The 20977-nt window shown below is 35.7% G+C and overlaps 1 protein-coding gene across 1 annotated transcript in view; it reads right to left on the reverse strand.

The window, feature by feature from the left end:
- Nucleotides 1-20977, reverse strand: part of Cc2d2a (Coiled-coil and C2 domain containing 2A) — a 257618-nt gene continuing 236641 nt past the window's right edge. Inside the window, exons 20-27 of the mRNA XM_083129417.1 lie at nucleotides 18689-18884; nucleotides 17347-17526; nucleotides 16580-16757; nucleotides 14666-14784; nucleotides 11731-12006; nucleotides 10715-10953; nucleotides 4725-4854; nucleotides 1-1447 (exon numbers count right to left, since the gene is read on the reverse strand). Of these exons, the coding sequence (XP_082985543.1) occupies nucleotides 1259-1447; nucleotides 4725-4854; nucleotides 10715-10953; nucleotides 11731-12006; nucleotides 14666-14784; nucleotides 16580-16757; nucleotides 17347-17526; nucleotides 18689-18884 (1507 nt within the window). The 3' untranslated portion in view covers nucleotides 1-1258. The remainder of the gene's footprint in view (nucleotides 1448-4724; nucleotides 4855-10714; nucleotides 10954-11730; nucleotides 12007-14665; nucleotides 14785-16579; nucleotides 16758-17346; nucleotides 17527-18688; nucleotides 18885-20977) is intronic.

Raw genomic sequence — 20977 nt, forward strand, 5'->3', positions numbered from 1 at the left:
ACTATACTTCCTCGTCTGACATTCCTTTATCAACCACGAAACGGTTGTGGCGCTGTGACTCGCCCCTTTCACGGGACAGCAGTGTTGCCATTACTTTTTATCCAACCCTTGTAGTAATATTTTGACTGATCATATATTATTTGTATGAAACTACCTGTATAAATTTGTCTAATTGCTGTTATATTGTCAGTAGAAAAGTTATGTCACTAACATAAAAATGTTAGGTCCAAAACATTTTACTTGCACTGTTAATTAAGTATTAAGAACAACTGATTATCTTTACTGTCCAATCAGATGTTTTCTTAGTTCATTACGTAGATATATGCTGCTGTGTTTTCTTGTTTTCTGAGTTACGCCAGTAGGACCATATTTTTTCATCAATATGTAAAGAATAATTACTGTCCACATCTCAAAAACATAACAATACAAAATACATATCAATGCTAACTTTGTAGAGTAAAAATCAAAGCTTTTATATGATTAGTCAAAACTTTAAAATCTCAGTTCTTTAACTGTTGAACAGCCCCAAAGTTTAAAAACCAATAAAGTTTAGGCCAGCAATAAATAACAGGACATAGGTTGCCAATGGAGTGCAGTAAATCATACAAGACAATTTGTGTCCAATATTTACCACTTGGACTGCCCGATAACCAATTTCTGATTGCGTATGAATTACCTGCTGGTTCAACACAACCACATATGCATTTCTGTCAAAAGGTTTACCAGCTTTCTCCCAACTAGGAAAAAACAGTCAACCTTGCACACAAAACTTACACGTTGCACAAGTAATACTTAAACTGCATTTACCGCATCCATCATAAATTACTTATTTTGTCCTGTGTATTTAATTTATTGACTAAAATGTACTTTTTATGTAAGGAATCTGAAATGATTCCAAAAAAAACTAAATTGCAATAATTGAGGGTTTTGCATTTCGACCTTTAACATATTTTAGTAACCTGATCTCTGATATCTTGTTCAATAGTGCTAGTCAAAACTGATAAACCAATGTAACATTCTAACACTTGCGTAAATTTATCTTAGTATAAAATGGAAGTAATCCAATTGTTACAAGAAAAAAATAGTGTCAATCCAGAACTAGTGATTTCTATTACGTGATTTTGCACCACTCTTACTCTACCTTACACAACCTTTACACTACTGTGCTGTTTAATCTACGTAGTAATTGCAACCGACAGAACAAGTACCCCAGAGAAATTTCAGGTAACGTACCAGCAAGTTTAAAACTGCAATGAAGTTATCTTCTTCGAATTAAAGATGCCACATACACCCAAATTGACAGAATATTATTGGAGTACGGGTGTATGTAAACAGCTAAGGCAAACTCCACATCAGCACTTTCATTGTAATGAACCCCTGTTGCCTTCACTGCTTCTGTTACGGCATCTACAGTTGTGTATGGTAAGTTTATAGGGAACCCACACATCTGAAAAGGAAGTATTTGGTTGTAAACATACTACGTACATACAGAATGTAGCATTGCTTATCAGTTAATGCTGATAATTTTACCAGTATTATTTCTAGAAAATGTGTGAAATCATATTTCATAAATGCATTGTGTAGCAATAACGAAATACGAGAACTATTTTTTTTTCAACCTCCGATGGTGTCGCCAGGAGGCCCATGAAGTGCTAGGAAGCAGGGCGTCACACAGTGTGATTGGCGTCCCCCCTGCTACTACCACCACCACTGCCAAGGAAAACACTTCAGTTGAAGCTGAGCGCCGGGCGCGTAGAGATATCTGCTACAATCGGCTCTCCCGGTAAGTGCGAGGTGTGTAGTGTGATACGATTTCTACAGGCAGAGGGGCACAATGCAGAGCAAACTCATCATCGAATGAGCTGTCTGCTGGAGAGGCATGCTATCTTTGGGCATTGTCTTGCTTTATGAGAATACCCGACCTCATGTTGCTGCATCAACCCAAGACCTTCTTCAACGAATCCACTGGGAAGTGTTTGATCACCCTCCCTACATCCCAGATCTCATGCCGAGTGACTTCCCACCTTTTCTTGGCGATGAATAAGTGATTGGGAAGACGGTGCTTCCACACCAATGTGGAGCTTCGGCAGACCTGGCTCAACAGACAGGCGGCACCTTTCTTTGGAGAGGGTATTGGAAAGCTGGTGCATCGGTACGATAAATGTCTGAATTTTCTTGGTGATTACGTTGAAAAGTAGCAGTGTACGTAACTTTTGTCAATAAACCCATTTCGCTCTTCACTATGGTTGTGATTTCATGTCCTATAGGAGGTTGAAAAAAAAATAGACCTCGTACAAGTCAGGCAATGTACACAAGTACAAGTGCATTATTATTGATATTTGAAGTGCAATGTTTCACCATCTTTGTTCAGAGCTTGAAAACTAGGAAGGACAGGGAGAACTAATTTAAGGGAGCTCCCATACTGTTGCATAAATGGCCTTTGTATTAGTTTCAAATATTTTTCTTGACTTTCTTTTTTTCATGCATAATTTGATTATGTTGCTTTTATGTATTTATACTTATAGTAGTCATTAGAGTGCATGGGACCATTTTCGCTCACTAAAACTCATTCGAGTCTCAGCACGCTTGAGTGTACCACACTCATAGTGGAATGATTGACAATGTGCCGTATTTCAGAGCCTAAAAAGCAGCATTGTCAACCTAACACCCATACATGGAAGGAAACCACTCTATGCAATTACAATTTTAAACAATAAGTGCGTATATAATTATGTAAGACTCAAATGCAATATCTACAGCCCAAAACGTACAATGGGCACACATGTGGACAGATCTGCCTAAGCAATTAAAAATATCATATCACACTGAAACAAGGATGTGTATATCATTCTTCACTTACCGAAAAGAATTACCATATTCTGTGAAATAATAAAATGCACTCAATCGAACATCATTATAATGTGACAATAATTGTAGAAACATAAAATGTCAGCCTAGCTAGTTTCAGCCCATAATTTTCATTTTCACATCGGTAAGATATACAATACTGCATTTTAACATGGAGATGATGGCGATGTTCACTTAATTTTTCAATTTCACTGCATCTTTTACTTCACGATTCATATTTGAGGGCCCACTAGCACAGACAAATAGTGGAAATATGTTTACTAACTGGCTTCGAGAGCTCTGCTCGTTCGAGAGTTTTTCACTCAAGGGGAAGACCTATCAATTCTGTGTGCCATCTAGCATTGCCTATGTGAATTATTGAGCGCTCAAGCGAAAAGCCCTAATTGCAGAACTCTAGTAGGCATATTGCACGTTTCATTTCAACATTATATGCATAAGCAGACTGGGAATTAAGCAATGAGGTCATTATCATGGAACTAAAATTTTCTCATTTAATCTGTATGTATTATCCCTGTTGTTCACAGTGGCAATGTGCAGAGGGGACTGCAAGCCAATTGTTAATTGGAAGTATGCAAGTATTACAAATAACCTGCCTACCTACAGACTGCTGGCCTCACTCCAACATGCCTCAGCTGAGGTAGGAGATCTTCCTGCCAGTTATGGGGTGCTCAGCACAATGAACTCCCCATCATTTGTTGTAGGTCTCCGTGACAAGGTTAAGGTACTCATTCCCCAATTTCCTCATGATGGTGAGTGGCCACCAGTCCCATACACTGGCTGCGAAATCTCAGTAGAAAAGTTGTTACACTTCCTACGAGGAGACTCAAACCAGTCTTCGTCCTGTAGCATGAGCCCAAAGCCTGACGCCTCAGACCGCATGTGCACGACAATGGTGCAGGACATACAAATATGTAATTATTAGGGAGCGGAAGTTGATGACCTAAAAAATATAGGTATATGACCTAAAAAATGAGGAAAATGACGTAAAAAATTCAAAAAATGACCATTAAATCTGGGAATTAAAAATTGAAATGAAAGGAAATAAAATAAAATGCAATCTTTCTTTTTAAAAAAAAGAGGCACCAAATGCACAGTCCATTAAAATATGCAACGAGGATTTCCAATGGAAACAACTGAATAATTTTACAACAATTTAATGAAAAAGTCATATACACTGAATCAAGAATATAACCAAAATGAAAGAAGTGACAAAATATGATGAAACAATACACCGAATATTGCGAAAAATGACTGAAAAATGCTGAAAATCGGGGAAAATGACCTAAAACCTGAAAATTGGCAAAAAATGCAAAAAAATTAATTTTAAAATTACCTTTTTTGGGTTCTAGACGAAGTGTAATATTGTGTGTATCTAATGGGCATCGTTTCCGAGATGTCAGAAAAAAATGACGTTTCATCAACTTCCGCTCCCTAGTAATTATACACAATAATCTCATGCTATTATGCTCCCCACCCCCTTTTTTTCCCATTTCAATTCCTGCCATGTCTTCTTTTCAAGCAGCTCCTCAATTATGCTCATGATGCTTAGTCAAAACTGGAATTTTGATGATTTCCTTGGGGATCGAACCTAGGACTGTTCACACCAAAGGCAAAAGCACTGAGCATTCAACAGCACAGGGGCTCATTTTCATTTCCCAGTTGCTTGAATATTTTATTAGCCATATGATCAGGTACTTTGAGTTCTGTGATCATGTGTTATATTTGTGTTCTTTATATCCTTTCACTGTACTTCTAAGAATCAACTGTAGGCTGGCAGATAATACTGGTAATGTTAGTATTTTTGTTAAGGAATTTCTTTTTTCTTATTTTGTTGATGTGAGGACATGAAAACAAACCTTATGGGATCCAAGGATGTGCTGCAGTTCCTGAATATGTTCAATGCTGGGTACGTGTCCATTCCATGAATTCTCCAGATTAGGGAGCAGCTTTCGTAAAATGGCAATGCAGTATCTATTCCACATTGTCCTGAAAATAGATACAATAACGCTGATTAAGAAAAATGTTGTAGGAAAAATACAAAAACAAAGACACCCATAACGTCAAAAGCTAAAATTCAACATGGCAATGCAAGGACTACAATATTGATATTTTTATGCATCACAAGAACTGGTCTCTGCATTGTCTCAACAGTATGAATGAAACCCAGATGTCTCTTTTTAATAATGCCTCATTAAACTAAACTAAACTCAACTCCGTGGGGCAACAGCCCTTGAAGGGCCAGGGCCTGCCAGAGTGGCTATTCATTGGGTGACGCGTGGTCAGCGCATCGGATCCCAAGCTACGATAACACCATCTGAAATTTCATTATAGTTGTGCAGAAATAATAACTTTTGCCTGTGATCCCATGATTGTCCCATCCTGAAATTTTGAAGACATGCTAATAAAAGGTCCTTCTTTAATATATAAATTTTCAAAAATTTTCAAAAATGGTGTTTTTGAGATTTTCAAAAATATTTTTTTTGAAAAAACCTGAAGTTCTGTTTTCTTCTGAATATGGTCATGTTGCATATTGTAGGAAAGCCCTTGAAAAGAGCTTTAAAAAGAGCCCAAGATGAACTTTCTACCTGAAACAGGTACTGAGATATTTGCATTATTGTGAACCAGGATGGCGGAAAAATTTACTTTTTTTTTTATTTTCAAAATTAAATTCTGAGAGAAGGGTACGTCCAAAAATTCTGAGAAATTGCTGTTTTCATAGTCTCTATGAGTATATTCTATAATCCAAAAATCTTTTAAATCTGAGATGACGAGGTAAAACGCCCAGTTGATTTGGCAGGGAATGATCCCTATAAAATTATTGAATTTTCAATCAAGATAAATTTAAGTGTGTTTACAGTTCACATATTACATTTTCCTTCCTATGAGCTTAACCCCATTAGTACATATGTATTGTTTCCTTTCTTACAGCTTTATAAACACCATTAAATGATAACGAGATTAATGTACCTTCACCAAAAGTGATTCTGATATCTACAAAATCCTTATGTACATTACTCTATAAATTATATTTTTAAAGTGATATAAATCAATGATTTCTTTTTAAAAAATCACCTGATTTAAATCGATCCACCTTTTACTATAATGAGCAAATCTCAACTTTGATTTGGGGACATTGTACATATTCCACAAAATAAAAATTTCCATCCATAATCATCATCACCTACATGAAAGGTATGGAATATTGTAAAGTTCATTTCCCCTTAAAAGGAAGTCTATTTCCATTCCACATTTTGCAGCAGAATTAATCAATACTCTTGGATTTTGCATAATGGATTTATCACAACCTTGTCCTACTGTACAAAGCCCTAGAAATAAAAGATCCAAAATACCTTTCCAGGCAGTTTCAATATCTTTCAGACTTTCACTCCCGTAACACCAGATCACAAGAAAAATCTGTTATCCATTCCTATCCACAGATCTAACTTCTAGGCCAATTTGTTTACCATTACCTCTGCAGGACACTGGAACAACCTGCACCACAAAATCCAAGCCTCCTCCTCAATTATAATGTTCAAAAGACAATTAAAATTATGCATGCAAAACAATTGGACTTAGATTAAATTCCCACAAAGCAATGCTCATGAAATCTGCTTTCTATGTAGGTATTTGTGTGTGAATGTGTGCGTGTGTGTGTGTGTCCATATAGAAACTGTAGTGCTTTTCAGTTATATTTTTCACTGTGTTAGTAAAAATAATGATCAATGTAACTAATGGTTAATCCACAGCTTGACTGCTTGTATTGAAATTGCTTTCATTTTATTTTCATTTCTACTTTCATCACTTTTTCTTTTATTACTTTATTTTTCATTTATCATTTTTTTCTCATTTTTAAATTGTATACAATTAACTGTAAAGAAAACAATTGACGCCTGTAATTAATGGTTAAGTGGAAGAGAAGGCATTAATGCTTAAACTTCGCCACGTAAATTATGACAATAAAAATAATACATTGTCATAACAACATATGAAAATAGTTAGGCTAAGTCCAAAGTTCCACATTTGTGCAATATTTATAATAATTTAGTCATATGATTACTCAAAATTTATTCATATAATGCAATTAAATGGCTGAAATTATTATTTAAACTAATTTCATTAAATATGATGTTTAAAAAATCCAATTTGTATATCATGACAAAATTATCAAATTATGCAATTTTCTGAACTCATATTCATAACAGTTATTTTTGACTGACAAAATGAAAAACAAATATTTTAAATCATATGTGCTCTTTCAGACAAGAAAGATATGATACATTCAAATTTATAATTAAATTTATTGAAATTATGTACATTTGCATTGGCATCAAGGTTTATATACAAAGGTCAACTCTTTAAAATTGTTCAATGTATAATATAATGTCATACTTGGTATTTTGTATCAACATTCAAAAAATGGTAATTGTAATCATTAGATAAGTATATTGTGATATACATAGTAAAATAGCTGTAACAGAGCAAATATGTACATTTACTACACAAACATTCAAGCTGTTAAGCACTTATGGACAAAAATATAAAACAAAAACAATTGAAGATAACTCATACTAAAAAATCTGGCTTGACCTACTTCCTCTAATACTAGTTGTCTGTGACTTTAAAAGGATCTCAGGATAGAAAAAAGATAGGTACAGATTTAGCAATATGGAATGGTGATATATTTGTACAATAATTGTTGCTTTTAAAGCATTAAACTGGGCAATGTTATAATAACTTGGATGTTTAAGTTATATAGAAGCCTTTTGTGACTCGAATAAACTTTGAATATGATATAATCTTATAAAGATTCGAAAGTTGTGGAATGACACTGATATGTATAATAGATGCCATGTTGAATTGGAAGCAGTGAATAGGTATCTGTTTTCATCTTCCTTAACGGGCAGGCTTGTAAATGTTACAGTTCCTCAAATGAGTGCTTTGAGGAAGGTCGCATAGAGTGACACTTATATGTTCTACGTTTGGAGGTGATTTGATCAGATGATGAATTTCGAAAACTGAAGCTCAGAATTGTAGATACAAAGACTTGCTTTATCCTGGAAGGAGATAACAAAGATATATATTTTTTTTATGTATAGCATTGATATCTTATAAATGTTCTTGTAAACATATGCATAATTTGATGCTATTGTAATTTTTGTTGTTTAGTTTTTTTTATTTTTATCAATATAATAATTATAAAGTTATCAGTATATGTAAATTTAAATTTCCTTTTCAATATAGCACCATAGCTACCTATTGTGCTGATACTGAGTTTGAATTATACTGACAAAGTCGTTATAAAATGAAGTCTTTAATAAATAAATTTTAAAAAATCTTTGTAGTGAAGAAAAGTGCAAATTTTCATGTTTAGGAGTGTACTTCTTGTATCATGTAAAAATTTTGCACATTTTTGTGAAAAACAAATGTAGAAAAATGCACTTCTTGCCGTTGAAATCACAAAAGAAAAAAATACACCAGTAGATTATCTTTAATGCCATGTTTCATCAAAAACAAAATAAACAAGAACTAGCCAAAAGTCAATTATAAAAACCCACCCAAAATGGCATCCAATCATCACAGAAATTTCTCTGAAATCTGTAAGCATACATAATTTTCAGGATTTTAAATATCAGATGGTTCTCGAAAGGAAGATGTTAAAAAAAAAAAATTCAGGCAGGCATATGGGCCAGCAAAATCTTAACCATCACATCATTGTGGAACGTAGGTTCAATGTTTACAAACATTTAAGCGTTATCACTAGAGGCATGTATTTTTCGTTCTTGATGAAACCCACACAATGTGAAATAACACACTATAATGTCATTTTTCATGTTTTTGAAAGGTGTAAGGTGCATTTTCCTTCCATATTTTGGCACGAAATGATGTGAAATGAATTGCAAAATGCAAAATGAACTATTAAAAACAAAATTTAGAGTTTATTTACTGATGCGCAAATCCGGGAACTTTATAACGTTGGAAGCGGCCCCGGCACCCACCCAGCATCGAATAACATGGGTACCTGGGGGAAACCCTGGGGGATAAAGGCGGTCAGGGGCATGATGCTGATCACATCACCCCCCACTCACGACCGAATCAAGAAAGTGTGGGGTGTTACCCCCACACCCCCTATACGCCTTCATAGCATGGTGCTAAGCACAGGGGAAAACTTTACCTTTTTACCTTTACACTTTCTGAAGTCTGAATGATACTTCGAGTTATGAAATTCCCAGAAAACTGATTAATTCTACTGTAAACAGTTGAGAAGCTAAAATGAACACCTTTAGACAGGAATAAACTTGATACGAGGGTCACTATTTATATTTTGAGCCTTGGCAACACTGATTGAAGTTAGGCACGATATGACGTTTGCACGGAATTGTCTGGCATTATTGACCATAACGTACTTCAAATGTTTTGTCAATAGCTTCATTTGTGTTGTTTATGTTGCCTTGGAGATTGCGCGACAACAATAAAATGGAATTAACTCGTGAACATTTTCGTGCGATGATATTTTACGATTTTCGATGTGGATTATCAAGACAAGAGTGCATCGATCAACTTACTTCCACATTTGGCGATGAAGCCCCATCCTTTGCCACTGTGAAACGCTGGTATAACGAATTTAATCGTGGCCGCCATTCGCTCACCGACGAGATTCGCGAAGGTCGTCCAAAATCAGTTGTTGTTCAAGAAAACATTGATGCCGTGCAAAACCTAATGCTGCAAGATCGTCATGTGACATACTGTTAGATTGAGGCAACCATAGGCATTAGTTCCACCAGCATATATAAAATATTACATGATCATTTAGCTGTGAGAAAGGTATGTTCTCGTTGGATCCCACACAATTTGACAAAAACTCAAAAAGACGCTCGCGTCAATTGGTGCAAACAAATGCTCAATAAATACAATTGTGGTGCTTCAAAAGACGTATATAAGATTGTAACAAGTGACGAATCATGGATATATGCATATGAGCCGGAACGTAAACAGCAGTCGACTGTATGGGTGTTTCAAGATGAACCCAATCCAACAAAAGTTGTTCGCGCTCGAAGCACATCGAAACAAATGGTCGCCTGTTTTTTCGGGAAAACTGGTCATGTGGCAACTGTGCCTTTAGAGGAACGTAGAACGGTCAACTCTGAATGGTACACAACAATTTGTTTGCCAGAGGTCTTCGGTCAAATACGGAAAATAAACAAACGCCGTCGGATCATTCTTAATCAAGACAATGCCAGCTGTCACACATCTCGTCTAACAACCGACTTTATGAACAGTCAAAAAATCGAATTGATGGGTCATCCGCCGTACAGTCCTGATTTGGCACCCAATGATTTCTTCTTGTTCCCGAATGTCAAGAATAAATTGCGTGGACAACGATTCTCGTCGGCGGAAGACGCCGTTGATGCATTCAAAAACCATATTATGGAGGTGTCTCAAGAAGATTGGAAAAACTGCTTTGACAAATGGTTCGAACGAATGCAAAAGTGTATTGACCATAAAGGAGAATACTTCGAAAAACAATAAAGCAGTTTTCAATGCCCAATTCCTGTTTATTCATTGTTAGGCTCAAAATATAAATAGTGACCCTCGTACACTGATAAATGTACTATGAGAAGGAAAATCTTTATTTTGTGTAATAAGTGTAGTTTTTATAACCAACTTAGGGTTTTATTCACCATTTTAACACCAAAATGCCATTTTATATACACTGCTTTTGATCCCAACATATGCCCAGTTTTTGTACCAAAATCTTGATCTTATATTCACCATAAATCAGTGTAATCAAGATTTTTAAGTTGCATGAAATTTTAAGCATCATATCATCAATGAAATCTCTATTCACCTGCTGGTACGCCTCCACTTCATCAAATTGTCCCTTAGATGTTTCTCGAGACGATCCTGAAGCTGTCTTGTTACAGACGATGGTGTTGCCGTGTACTGCAGAGATGATGGTTGAACGCTCCCAGTACCTGGTGGTGGTGCTTGGATGACTTTGTTGAATGCAGGACACCAGTCAGATTTTCTATTCACATCGAACCTCATCCTGCAGGGCAGATCTTCGCGCTGGATGTTGGCCCATATCTGGAAAAACAGAACATTTTACTCTGAAATTTATATTTAATTTTTCGAAATATGCACACTTCTATATAGAAGAAAATGAAAAACAGAAGAACAGATATTTTCTTTCTAATTACACCCACTTAGGGAGCTCTCTTAGTAAGAAGTGTCAAGCAACAGGCAACAGATGACAAGTAGCATGCTACATGCACATATGTGTCTGGAGGGGGCAGGGAGTCAAATCGGTCCACCCCCTTGGATATTGGCATCATTCACTTAAAATTGCAAAAAATCAGCAAGCTTGTTGCTTTTATTGTTAAGAACAGAAATAGAGTTCAATCAGTTAGTACTTGAACAAAATAAAGTTGAAAACAATATGTATAACTATAAATTTGGAATAAAACTGATTTACTTTTATTAGATCGTAATAGTTATTATCTTAGAATAATAATAAATAATGAACTTCTCGGACACCCTGTATACTTCAGAAAATGTCTGAAAATGAACTACCCAGATAAATCATTTGAGGAGATAACTAAAAACATATCAGAATGGTAAAATTGACAGTTTTCATAATTCTAGTGTTAAGGTTTCGCTGTTCCTTGTGCCTACTACAGCAAGAACATTTTTTTAAAAAAAATCTCTCATTTCTAAAACTATTTTATTAAAAATTCTGAAATATTATATATCTCTGGTATTTCCCCTGTGATTTTCAAAATAGATTTTTAATAATATCCATGCTGTGATGGGCAAAACGTTCAGGGGAACCTTAACAAAACTGCTAAAATTGATAATATATACATTCTCATCATTGACGAGACACCAAACTTTCTGCAAGGGGCAGAAACTGTCCTGAACGCTGTAATGCTGCCCGGAAACAGGATCCCATATCCAGTAATCTTCTGCTGGTTCATTCTCTCCCCTCAATCCAACTTCATGAGTAAGCACGTATGCTGTGGGTCCATCAGGAATGCCAGTACCCAGTAAGAGCCACACTTTTTTCTCCAAGTAGAGAAAATAGCAGGTGAGGAGGACAGCGTGATCCTCTGTATCTCCAGACAGAAGCTGAATCACTTGCTATAGAAAGAAAATATACTTTTAAAAAATTGTACACATAGACATGTTAGGGCCAGACTAGACCTTGGGCCCAAACTTAGGCAACAATTTACTCAAAAGTACCTATTATTTCTAAGAACTATGCCTATATTTCATTTTCTGAAGTACTGTATTTACTCATGTATGAAGTGCACTTCTTTCCAAAATTTTTGCCCCCAAAAAGTATGGTGCGTATTATGCATGGAATAATTCGAACAGCCAACATGAAACCATGCATGTTTTCACTAAGTCACTGCGTATAACAGGTATATATCAACAGGTGCAAATACAAATTACCAAGTTCGATTTCTTTACTAATATTTTTTAAAAAAATAATCGCTGTAAAAGCAAAATAGCTAGAGGCACATATTTTGGGTAAATACAAAAGCCGAATTTTTGGTACAAAAACAGTCAATTTCGGATTCAAAAGCAGTAAATTAAATTAAATTTTGGTGTTATAGTGGTGAAAAATCAGATCAAAAGCTGTATATAAAATGACATTTTGGTTTAAAATTGTGACTATAATCCTAAATTTGATTCAAAAATTGCACTTATTACACAAAATAAACATATCCCTTCTAATAGCACATTTATGTAGTTACCAAGGTTCCAAGGTTATTCCTGTATGAAGGGGTCCATTTTATCAATTTTTCGTGAATTGCATAACTCACAGAATAATTCAAACTTCAGGAAGTGTCATGTCGGTAAATTAACTCAAAATGTCATGTTTAAGAGTCTATTTCGCATCATTTCGTGACAAAACAGAGTAGGAGAATGCAACTCACACCTTTCAGAAACATGAAAAATTAATATTACAATGTGTTATTTCACAGTTTGTGTTTTCGTCAAAAACGATATACGCATGTCTCTAGAAATTGCCATTTCCATTGATTTTTCACTTTGTAACATTTTGCGACACCTAGAAAAGCAGTGCCATTCTGGCAGAATCTGAGCGGAATTCTCCTTTTGGTCCACATAAAGCATCTGAGCGGAATTCTCCTTTTGGTCCACATAAAGCAACAGGTGACGCATTGAATAGGTATGATGTCAATCACTCTTGATAAGCATAGCAACAGCTTTATGACCTAAATAAGAAAGTCAATTCATGAACCTGAATTGTACTGCTCATTATAAACGAGATATAATTGTTTGTCTCTTTTCCCAATCAAAACCCAGGGTGTGCATTATACACAAGTAAATACGATATTACATATGTTTAAGATTCCTCCCAGAGTTTGGCCAATGCCATCAAAGACATTTTTTCGAAATTTCCTCTCGTTTGGAAAACCGCTATGATATTGCAAAATTTGAAAAATTACATCTCCTTAGAATTAGTTCTAGACCATCCACATGAATTTTCATGTGGCTAACTTTAGCTGTTATCTAGATATCTGTAATGGAAAATAGGTTTATATAGCCAAAACTATTCTGAATATTGGCAAAACTGTGGAGACAAGTAAATTTTGGAATAAAAGGTTATTACAAGTGAAATTATGAATATTTTAAAAGCAAAACTCTGGTAGATTATAAAGGTAAAGTTACATTGGAATGCCAACACATTAAAATTAATGATTATTCTGAACTGGTTTAAACTTTTAAAATTTTCAAGTATTGGCTATGAACTGGTGGGAGTCGGTAAGAGTAGAAGGTACTGTTATCAGTTTGAGGTGGCATTGGTTGATTGATTGATGTGATGGTTAAGATTTTGCTGGCCCTTGTGCCTGGCTGAAATTTTCTTTTAACATCTCCCTTTCAAGAACCATCTGATATTTAAAATCCTGAAAAATTATGTATGCTTACAGATTTCAGATAAATTTCTGTGATCATTCGATGCCATTTTGTGTGGATTTTTATAATTGACTTTTGGCTAGTTCTTGTTTATTTTGTTTTTGATGAAACATGGCATTAAAGATATCTACGGGTGTATTTTTTTTCTTTTGTGATTTCAACGGCAAGAAGTGCATTTTTCTACATTTTTTTTTCACAAAAATTTACAAAATTTTACATCAAACAAGAAGTACACTTCTAAACTTGAAAATTTGCACTTTTCTTCACTACAAAGATTTTTTTTTTATTTATTTATTTATTAAAGACTTTATTTACATGGCGAAGTTAAGGCATTAATGCCTTCTCTTCCACTTAACCATTAATTACAGGCGTCAATTGTTTTCTTTACAGTTAATTGTATACAATTTAAAAATGAGAAAAAAAAATAAATGAAAAAATGAGATTTACTTTCATTCTCATATCCTCAAGTTAAAAAAAATAATAATAATTTTCCCTGAATTTTCAGACTTTCCCTTGATTTTTCACTCATAATTTGATTTCCTAGACTTTTTCCATCCAGTGAAACCCTGAATTGCATTGTACATTTGTAGATTACAAGTTAATACATTAATGCAGTGATATACAAGTACATCTTGTAATGCTGTAGATCTGTACAGATGTTTCTTTTTCCTTTCTTTCAAAATCCTGAATAAGTAACAGCAACATTCTTTAAAAAAAAAAAAAAGGGAAAAGTTTTAAAAAAGACTATTGCAACTCATGTTGAAGGCTACTTGTGCTTCACTGGTATCTACACATGTCCCAAGTAATAATCTTTAAATCTTAGGCTTAGACAAAAAAGAAAAATGAGTCTTACATCACATGTCAGCCAGATGTCGAACAATCCAGGAAACAAAACACTTCCAGCCACTACAGGTATCATGGAAACAAATCGTGCGACCCATTCTGCCTCTGATGGACCATGCTCAACAGCAGCTAGAAAATATTTGAAAAACAAAATTGTTCTGTCTCTCTTTGTCAAAAACACAAACATTCATATTTATATAATATTCATATCCAAAATATTTTGTAACTGAGTGTTTTATAAACATCTTCATAATATTGTAAAAGATATTTTCTTTTGGAAATAAGCTTGTTAATATGACAAGACATACACATTTTATACATCAGTGAGTGAAAGAGAGAGTGAGTGAGTAGTGGTGAGTAGTGACTGAGTGATTGAGAGTGTGTGTGAGTGAGTGAGCGTGAGTGAGTTAGTGAGAGTGAGTTAGTGAGAGTGAGTTAGTGTGTGTGACTGAATGAGTGAGTGAGGCACATATTGATAACATTTTACCAAGTTATGTATATTATTTCCAGCTAAATAAAACCTCATGTCAGAAACAACCCATTTAGAGTCAAAGCCAACAAGCAGCTTTTTGTTGGGTGATGTGAGATCCACAAATCATGCCCAATCACTTCTGTTACCTGGCTTTCAAGACCAGAGTCGACTACTATCGCTTTCAAGTGACTCCACAATTACCCTCATTACACTGGTTTAAAACCTGAATTTTGGACCCCCCTCCCTCCACCTCACGGGAATCAAACCCATGACTGTTTGCACCTGAAGTGACAGCACTACACATTAGGTTATGAGAGAGCTAAAAATGCTATTTATTTACCTTCAAATATTTTTGGCACTTCTTAGTTCTACATACATACTTAAGTTTACATAACATGTGCGTGTATGCATGTCAAAGTGTCAGTTTAAATGTTTAAATACTTTGAACCTAGATTTTGGGTTTGGATTTTGGCTAATTTTCTTGAGCCTAGACAAACGATAAATGCTGCTGATTATGTCGAAATAGTGCACAAGCTCTGTCTTGCATTGTGTGATAAACATCCTGCAAGAAAGATCATCCTCCAGCATGCCAATGCTCGGCCCCACTCAGCTCGCTTCACAGAAGAAATTGACGAAATGGTGCGGGAAACTCTTTCACACTCCCCTTACAGACAGTGACACAACCTGTTTGTATTTGTGAAGGATCAGATACGAGGCCAAGATTATGATATGGAAACAATCCAGAAAACAGGTTGGAATGGAGTTCTACCACAGGGGCACATTCAAACTTCAGGAACGGTGTGGAAAATGTGTACAAACAAGTGGGGATTATGGGCAAAAGTAAACAAAAGTTCATAGATTATGGTTATGTAAGTTGGTTTTTCAATTTCAATAATACAACATGATAATTTATAAAAATACTGTTGCTCATTACTTTCGGTATGACCATTATAATATTCTAAACAACTTTAAATTGTTACTTGTTCAAGCATTGGCAATAGTATAAATAAAAATGGTAAGAATATGAGCATTGGTTCAAAGTAATACACTCCTCACAAAACGTTTGGAATATTGTCACATTAGGCAATACGTGATAGGCAAGATATTGGAATTCAACAACACATGGTATCTGTCTGCTGCACGTTCTCATGTTTTTGCTGTCATATGCCACCCTGCCTATCACCTATCATCTGATCGGCATCGCCTTGTAATCAAGGATTCCTGGGTTCGATTCCCAGTGGAGGCACATATAGGTTTGGATCCTACTTTAAAAAGTTCAGTCCCGATTAGCCATACTGTGCATAAAATGGACTTAAAAACACCAAATCAATCAATCAATCAAAACCTATCGTATCGCCTAATATACTCGTAATAATATTCCAAACTTTTTTTGAGCAGTGTATTAAGACAGCCCTATTAAACCACAGAGCATTTTGATCATTAGTAACCAACCTGGAAGATCGTCAGGTGGAGCAAGAGGTCGGAAGAAGCGAGTCACGCAAACTGATTTGCCAGTGACATCTATCACTAGAGTCTTCACTTTACGCTGGGGGTTCAGACGTACCATCTGGGCTTCCCAGGTCTCCAGGTGATGCTCCAAGTATGGCAACTCACTGCTTTCAAGCTTTTCCTGAAAGCACAAATTAATAACAATTATTTTTCCACAACATGTATGACAAAAGATAAAGAGTATAAAGTTCATACGAAGGTATGGCAAATATTTTTTTTTTCATGAGAATGCAGGACCGCCACAAAAATTTGAAACATACAAATGAAAGAGGACACTTTATGGAATTAAACAATATATGTGGTTAGTACAAAGTGCAAAGAAAAAAAAATAACCCCTAAGGCTGGAATTTTAATACCCAGAAGTCTAGCGCCTGGGAGGTAATTTTAACCTCAGAAACATGATAGAGATTCACACAGCATTGTTTAAAATGCTGAATCTTCAGAACCACTAATGCAATTGAATTGAAATTTTCAACGTAAGTAAAGCACATATCCATGGGTTTATTAAACCTGCAAACATTGCTCATAAAGTATAAATAAATAAATACAATTTTGTCGCTCACAAGCCTCTTCGATTCGCTGCTCCCCGCCATCCTTTCCTTTGGAAGAGAAGATACAGGAGGAGATACACTATTCTTTTATCATAAGTAAATCACATATTCATGGAAATTTAGTAGGTTCTTGTCTTTGATAAGAGTGGAAGTATATACCTTGAAAGGTTCTGGAGGATTCAGAGCTGGCTGTACAGTAATAAACAAAGTCAGGAATGTAGCATCTCGAGGTGGAAGTAGTTGTTCTCCCAACACAAGTCCACCAAATTGTCTATAGTGAGGTTCCCTCTCGTAGCCGATGAGTACAGGCGGTGAATACAGCTTGAAGGTGCCTTCAACCTGAAATAAACAAATACTTTACAGTAATACTGTACAAAATACAAAAAAAACTTTGTTCTTAATGCATGAAGACATTAATTGCATAAAATAAATCTAATTTATTGTGAGGTCCTGCACCCAGGCATCACGGTTTGGGCTCCGGCAAAGGAACACCCCCAGGTTCGAGTCTTGTGGACGGAAGCGTAACAACATTCCTCCCGAGATTTCAGTCTGTGTATGGGACCGGTGGCAACCCACCATCATGAGGAAGTTGGGGAGCTACGAATGAGTAGCGTAAGCCATTAATGGAAACCTACAACAGCGACTGGGGGTTCGTGGTGCTGACCACACATCACACCATAACTGGTTAGATTATCTTCCACCTCAGCAGATGGGAGTGAAGCCAGTAGGTAGACCCTGGCCCTCACAGGCTGTTGTGCCACGGGTTATTTATAATTTATTGTGAGATTATTTGTAGTAGTACCAGGATGTACTACTAAGGTATTGCCAAAAGTATAAATATATTGCTGTTATATACATATATTAAAAAAAAAAAGCTAAATTTCATTGTGCAACAGCTCTCTGAAGGCCATAGCTTTGCTAAGCATCTTTTTACTAGGTGACGTGTAGTGATGCATGTGTTGGGTGCAAATAGCCTAGTGCAGTTACACCCACAATTTTAACAAAAATAATTAGGTAAACTGTTTGCCTTATATGCAAAATTACTAAAAAATATATAACTTTTCACATCTTTTCAAGTATTGATGTATAAGAAGTGGGATCCCGAAAAGTCAGGATTGGGAAATGATTTCCTGACTTTACAGGATCCTGAACAGTTGGGAAATTGTGTTTAAAAGTGGCTAATTCTCCATATTTTCGGCATTTTAAGTGTCCAAAAAATCTTGAAATTTCTAGTTTCTATTCTAGAAGTGTAAAAATAATAACTTGAGGGGGAAATAGTGCGTAAAATGTGAGATTATTACAGTGTCAGGAAATTGCAAATATTTTCCGTCCTGAAAATTTCCCAACTTAGTCTGGAAATGAGAGAATTTCTCCCATTCCGAGCATAGGGATTTTAAAAATTTCCAGTCCCGACCAAGAATTCTCCATCCCGCACACTGCTCATGAGTAGAGATAAGTTAACCTTTTATAAATTTATGCTAAGGAAAAATTTCCAACTTACTCTAGAATTAAAATAGAGAGTTGAGAAAGGTATCCTCAAACTTCCAAGCCAATGCCTCTCCAAACGTTGATGAATATTTGTGTCCCTCATTCGGTCATCCTCAAGCAAATCCACAACAATTTCATCAAACAGGTGAAGGAAAACTGTATCCTTGATTGCTTGGAGATTACCAGGAGAATAGTCTCCGTTAGGTGGCCTGAAATATTGAAAACACTTAAGCATATTTTACAAAAATGGCTCCTTTATTTATCAATTCATACATACAGGACATTCCAGCATTGTGTGTGTGACATTCACACATAAATCACAAGGTTCTGGACATGCAACTGGTTTAAAATATTCATAATGAACCAATTTCATGGAATTATGATGTACTTTGTTTTGTCTGCTAACAAAGAAAAAACTTGAATATGATGACATAGCCTGAATGCATGAAAAGCATTAACGAAAATGTGTCACATGTGTGATGCTTTAAAACTGTAGCATCGTTTGACTTCATTTGTCTGTCAAGCACATAGGCTACAGATGCTAACAATTGTTGTTGGTGGAATATGCAAATTCTAAGCATTCAAAAACATTTAAATCTTAATGCAATTAAATATAATAATTTCCAGATTGTTATTTACATGGAGTAAAAGGTAAAAAAAAGGTAAAGTGTTCCCCTGTGCATAGCACCACGCCATGAAGACGTATAGGGGGTGTGGGAGTAACGCCCCACACTTTCTTGATCCGGTCGTGAGTGGGGGTGATGTGATCAGCATCACGCCCCTGACCGCCTTTACCCCCCAGGGTTTCCCCCAGGTACCCATGTTATTCGACGCTGGGTGGGCGCCGGGGCCACTTTCACCGTTAGAAAAGTTACCGGATTTGAACCGGCCGGGGATCGAACCCGGGACCTTGAGCATGGTAGTCAGACGCGTTACCGACTGAGCCACCGCGACCACCTATTTACATGGAGTAGGACCAATTTTTTTGGAATGACCCATACTGAGAGCCCTGATCAGTATATGTTTAACACTGTTATCAAGGGGTCACAGTTTCAATTCTCAGTAAAAGTACAATGGAGTGTTTCAGATCATACTTTAAACTGTAGGTCCAGTCCTCATTAGAATATCGTGGCATAAAGTGAACTTGAGAACAAGCTTTCAAAACACATGATGAAAAATACCAGTGCACAGAAGAGAAAGCATCAACACAATCAGAAATGGTTTCAAGTAAAAAGTAAATAAAAATGCATGTTATCTAAGTTTGCTGTTCAAGGCATAAAGTATTAAACCGAATAATCCACTTGGTGAAAGACAATGACTATAAGGTTAATTGTAACATGTTAGAAGATCAACATAAATGTCAGACAGCACACCAAATCAGGGTGGCTACAAATAAGCAGAAATGAAATTCCCTGACATTTCCAGGTTTTCCAGGACAAAATATACATTTTTCCCTGACAATTACAAACTAAACTAAATCGATGCTTTTGCAAATGAAATAATAAACTCATACAGATCCAGGTATGGATTTGTTAAGTACCAATATTATATTCTATGAAATTGACTTAATTTCTCTATTCTCTATGATTTGAATTCAAACAGCAAAATAGTGAATTTGGAAAATTAGCTACAATTCGCAAGCTAGGGAAGGATTACAGAATTTTATCATATGCAGTACATTTAAAATAAAATACTTGATTATTTTTAAAGTTACAACTAAATGAGATAAGAGTGAAGAGTGATTAAGAAATACAATTTGTAATTTTCAGCCTCCTTATGCATTCTCGGTATTATATGTTGATATTTCCACTGAGGTTTGGAACCCTCTGCTTGCAAGAACCATGAGTGCGGTTCAATGCATAAAGCAACTTCTCTCTTCTCTGTAAAGCAAACAACTTAATTCTTGCATATAAGTGAAACAATTGAATTGTACAAAAGAAAGTGTCATATTTCCTTACATTATCAATGGGATTTCTGCTTCAGTACAGTATATCCAAGTGAAGTACTGTGAAACTGACAACATGCAGTTATACCATTATTGCTGATGAAAAGGGTATGAAGGTGCACACACATGTAGACAGGAAGAAGTGGCATGTAGCTGTAATCTGGTACAGTTGCAATGCAGCCGTTTTAGGACAGTTCTAGGTTAAAGATTGCAGCTCTCATACAGTTTCCCACCGACTGCGATGTAGCCTACGTGTAGTAATCAGATTTTTGCACGCTCAGAATTTGGCACAGAGCCACCAGCAACGTGTGAGGTGTGCAGACCAGACGTTGTGATTGATAGTATGGCCAGACGATG

This window comes from Lepisma saccharinum, chromosome 1 (assembly GCF_977018435.1).
Source record: "Lepisma saccharinum chromosome 1, izLepSacc3.1, whole genome shotgun sequence".
Taxonomy (NCBI): domain Eukaryota; kingdom Metazoa; phylum Arthropoda; class Insecta; order Zygentoma; family Lepismatidae; genus Lepisma; species Lepisma saccharinum.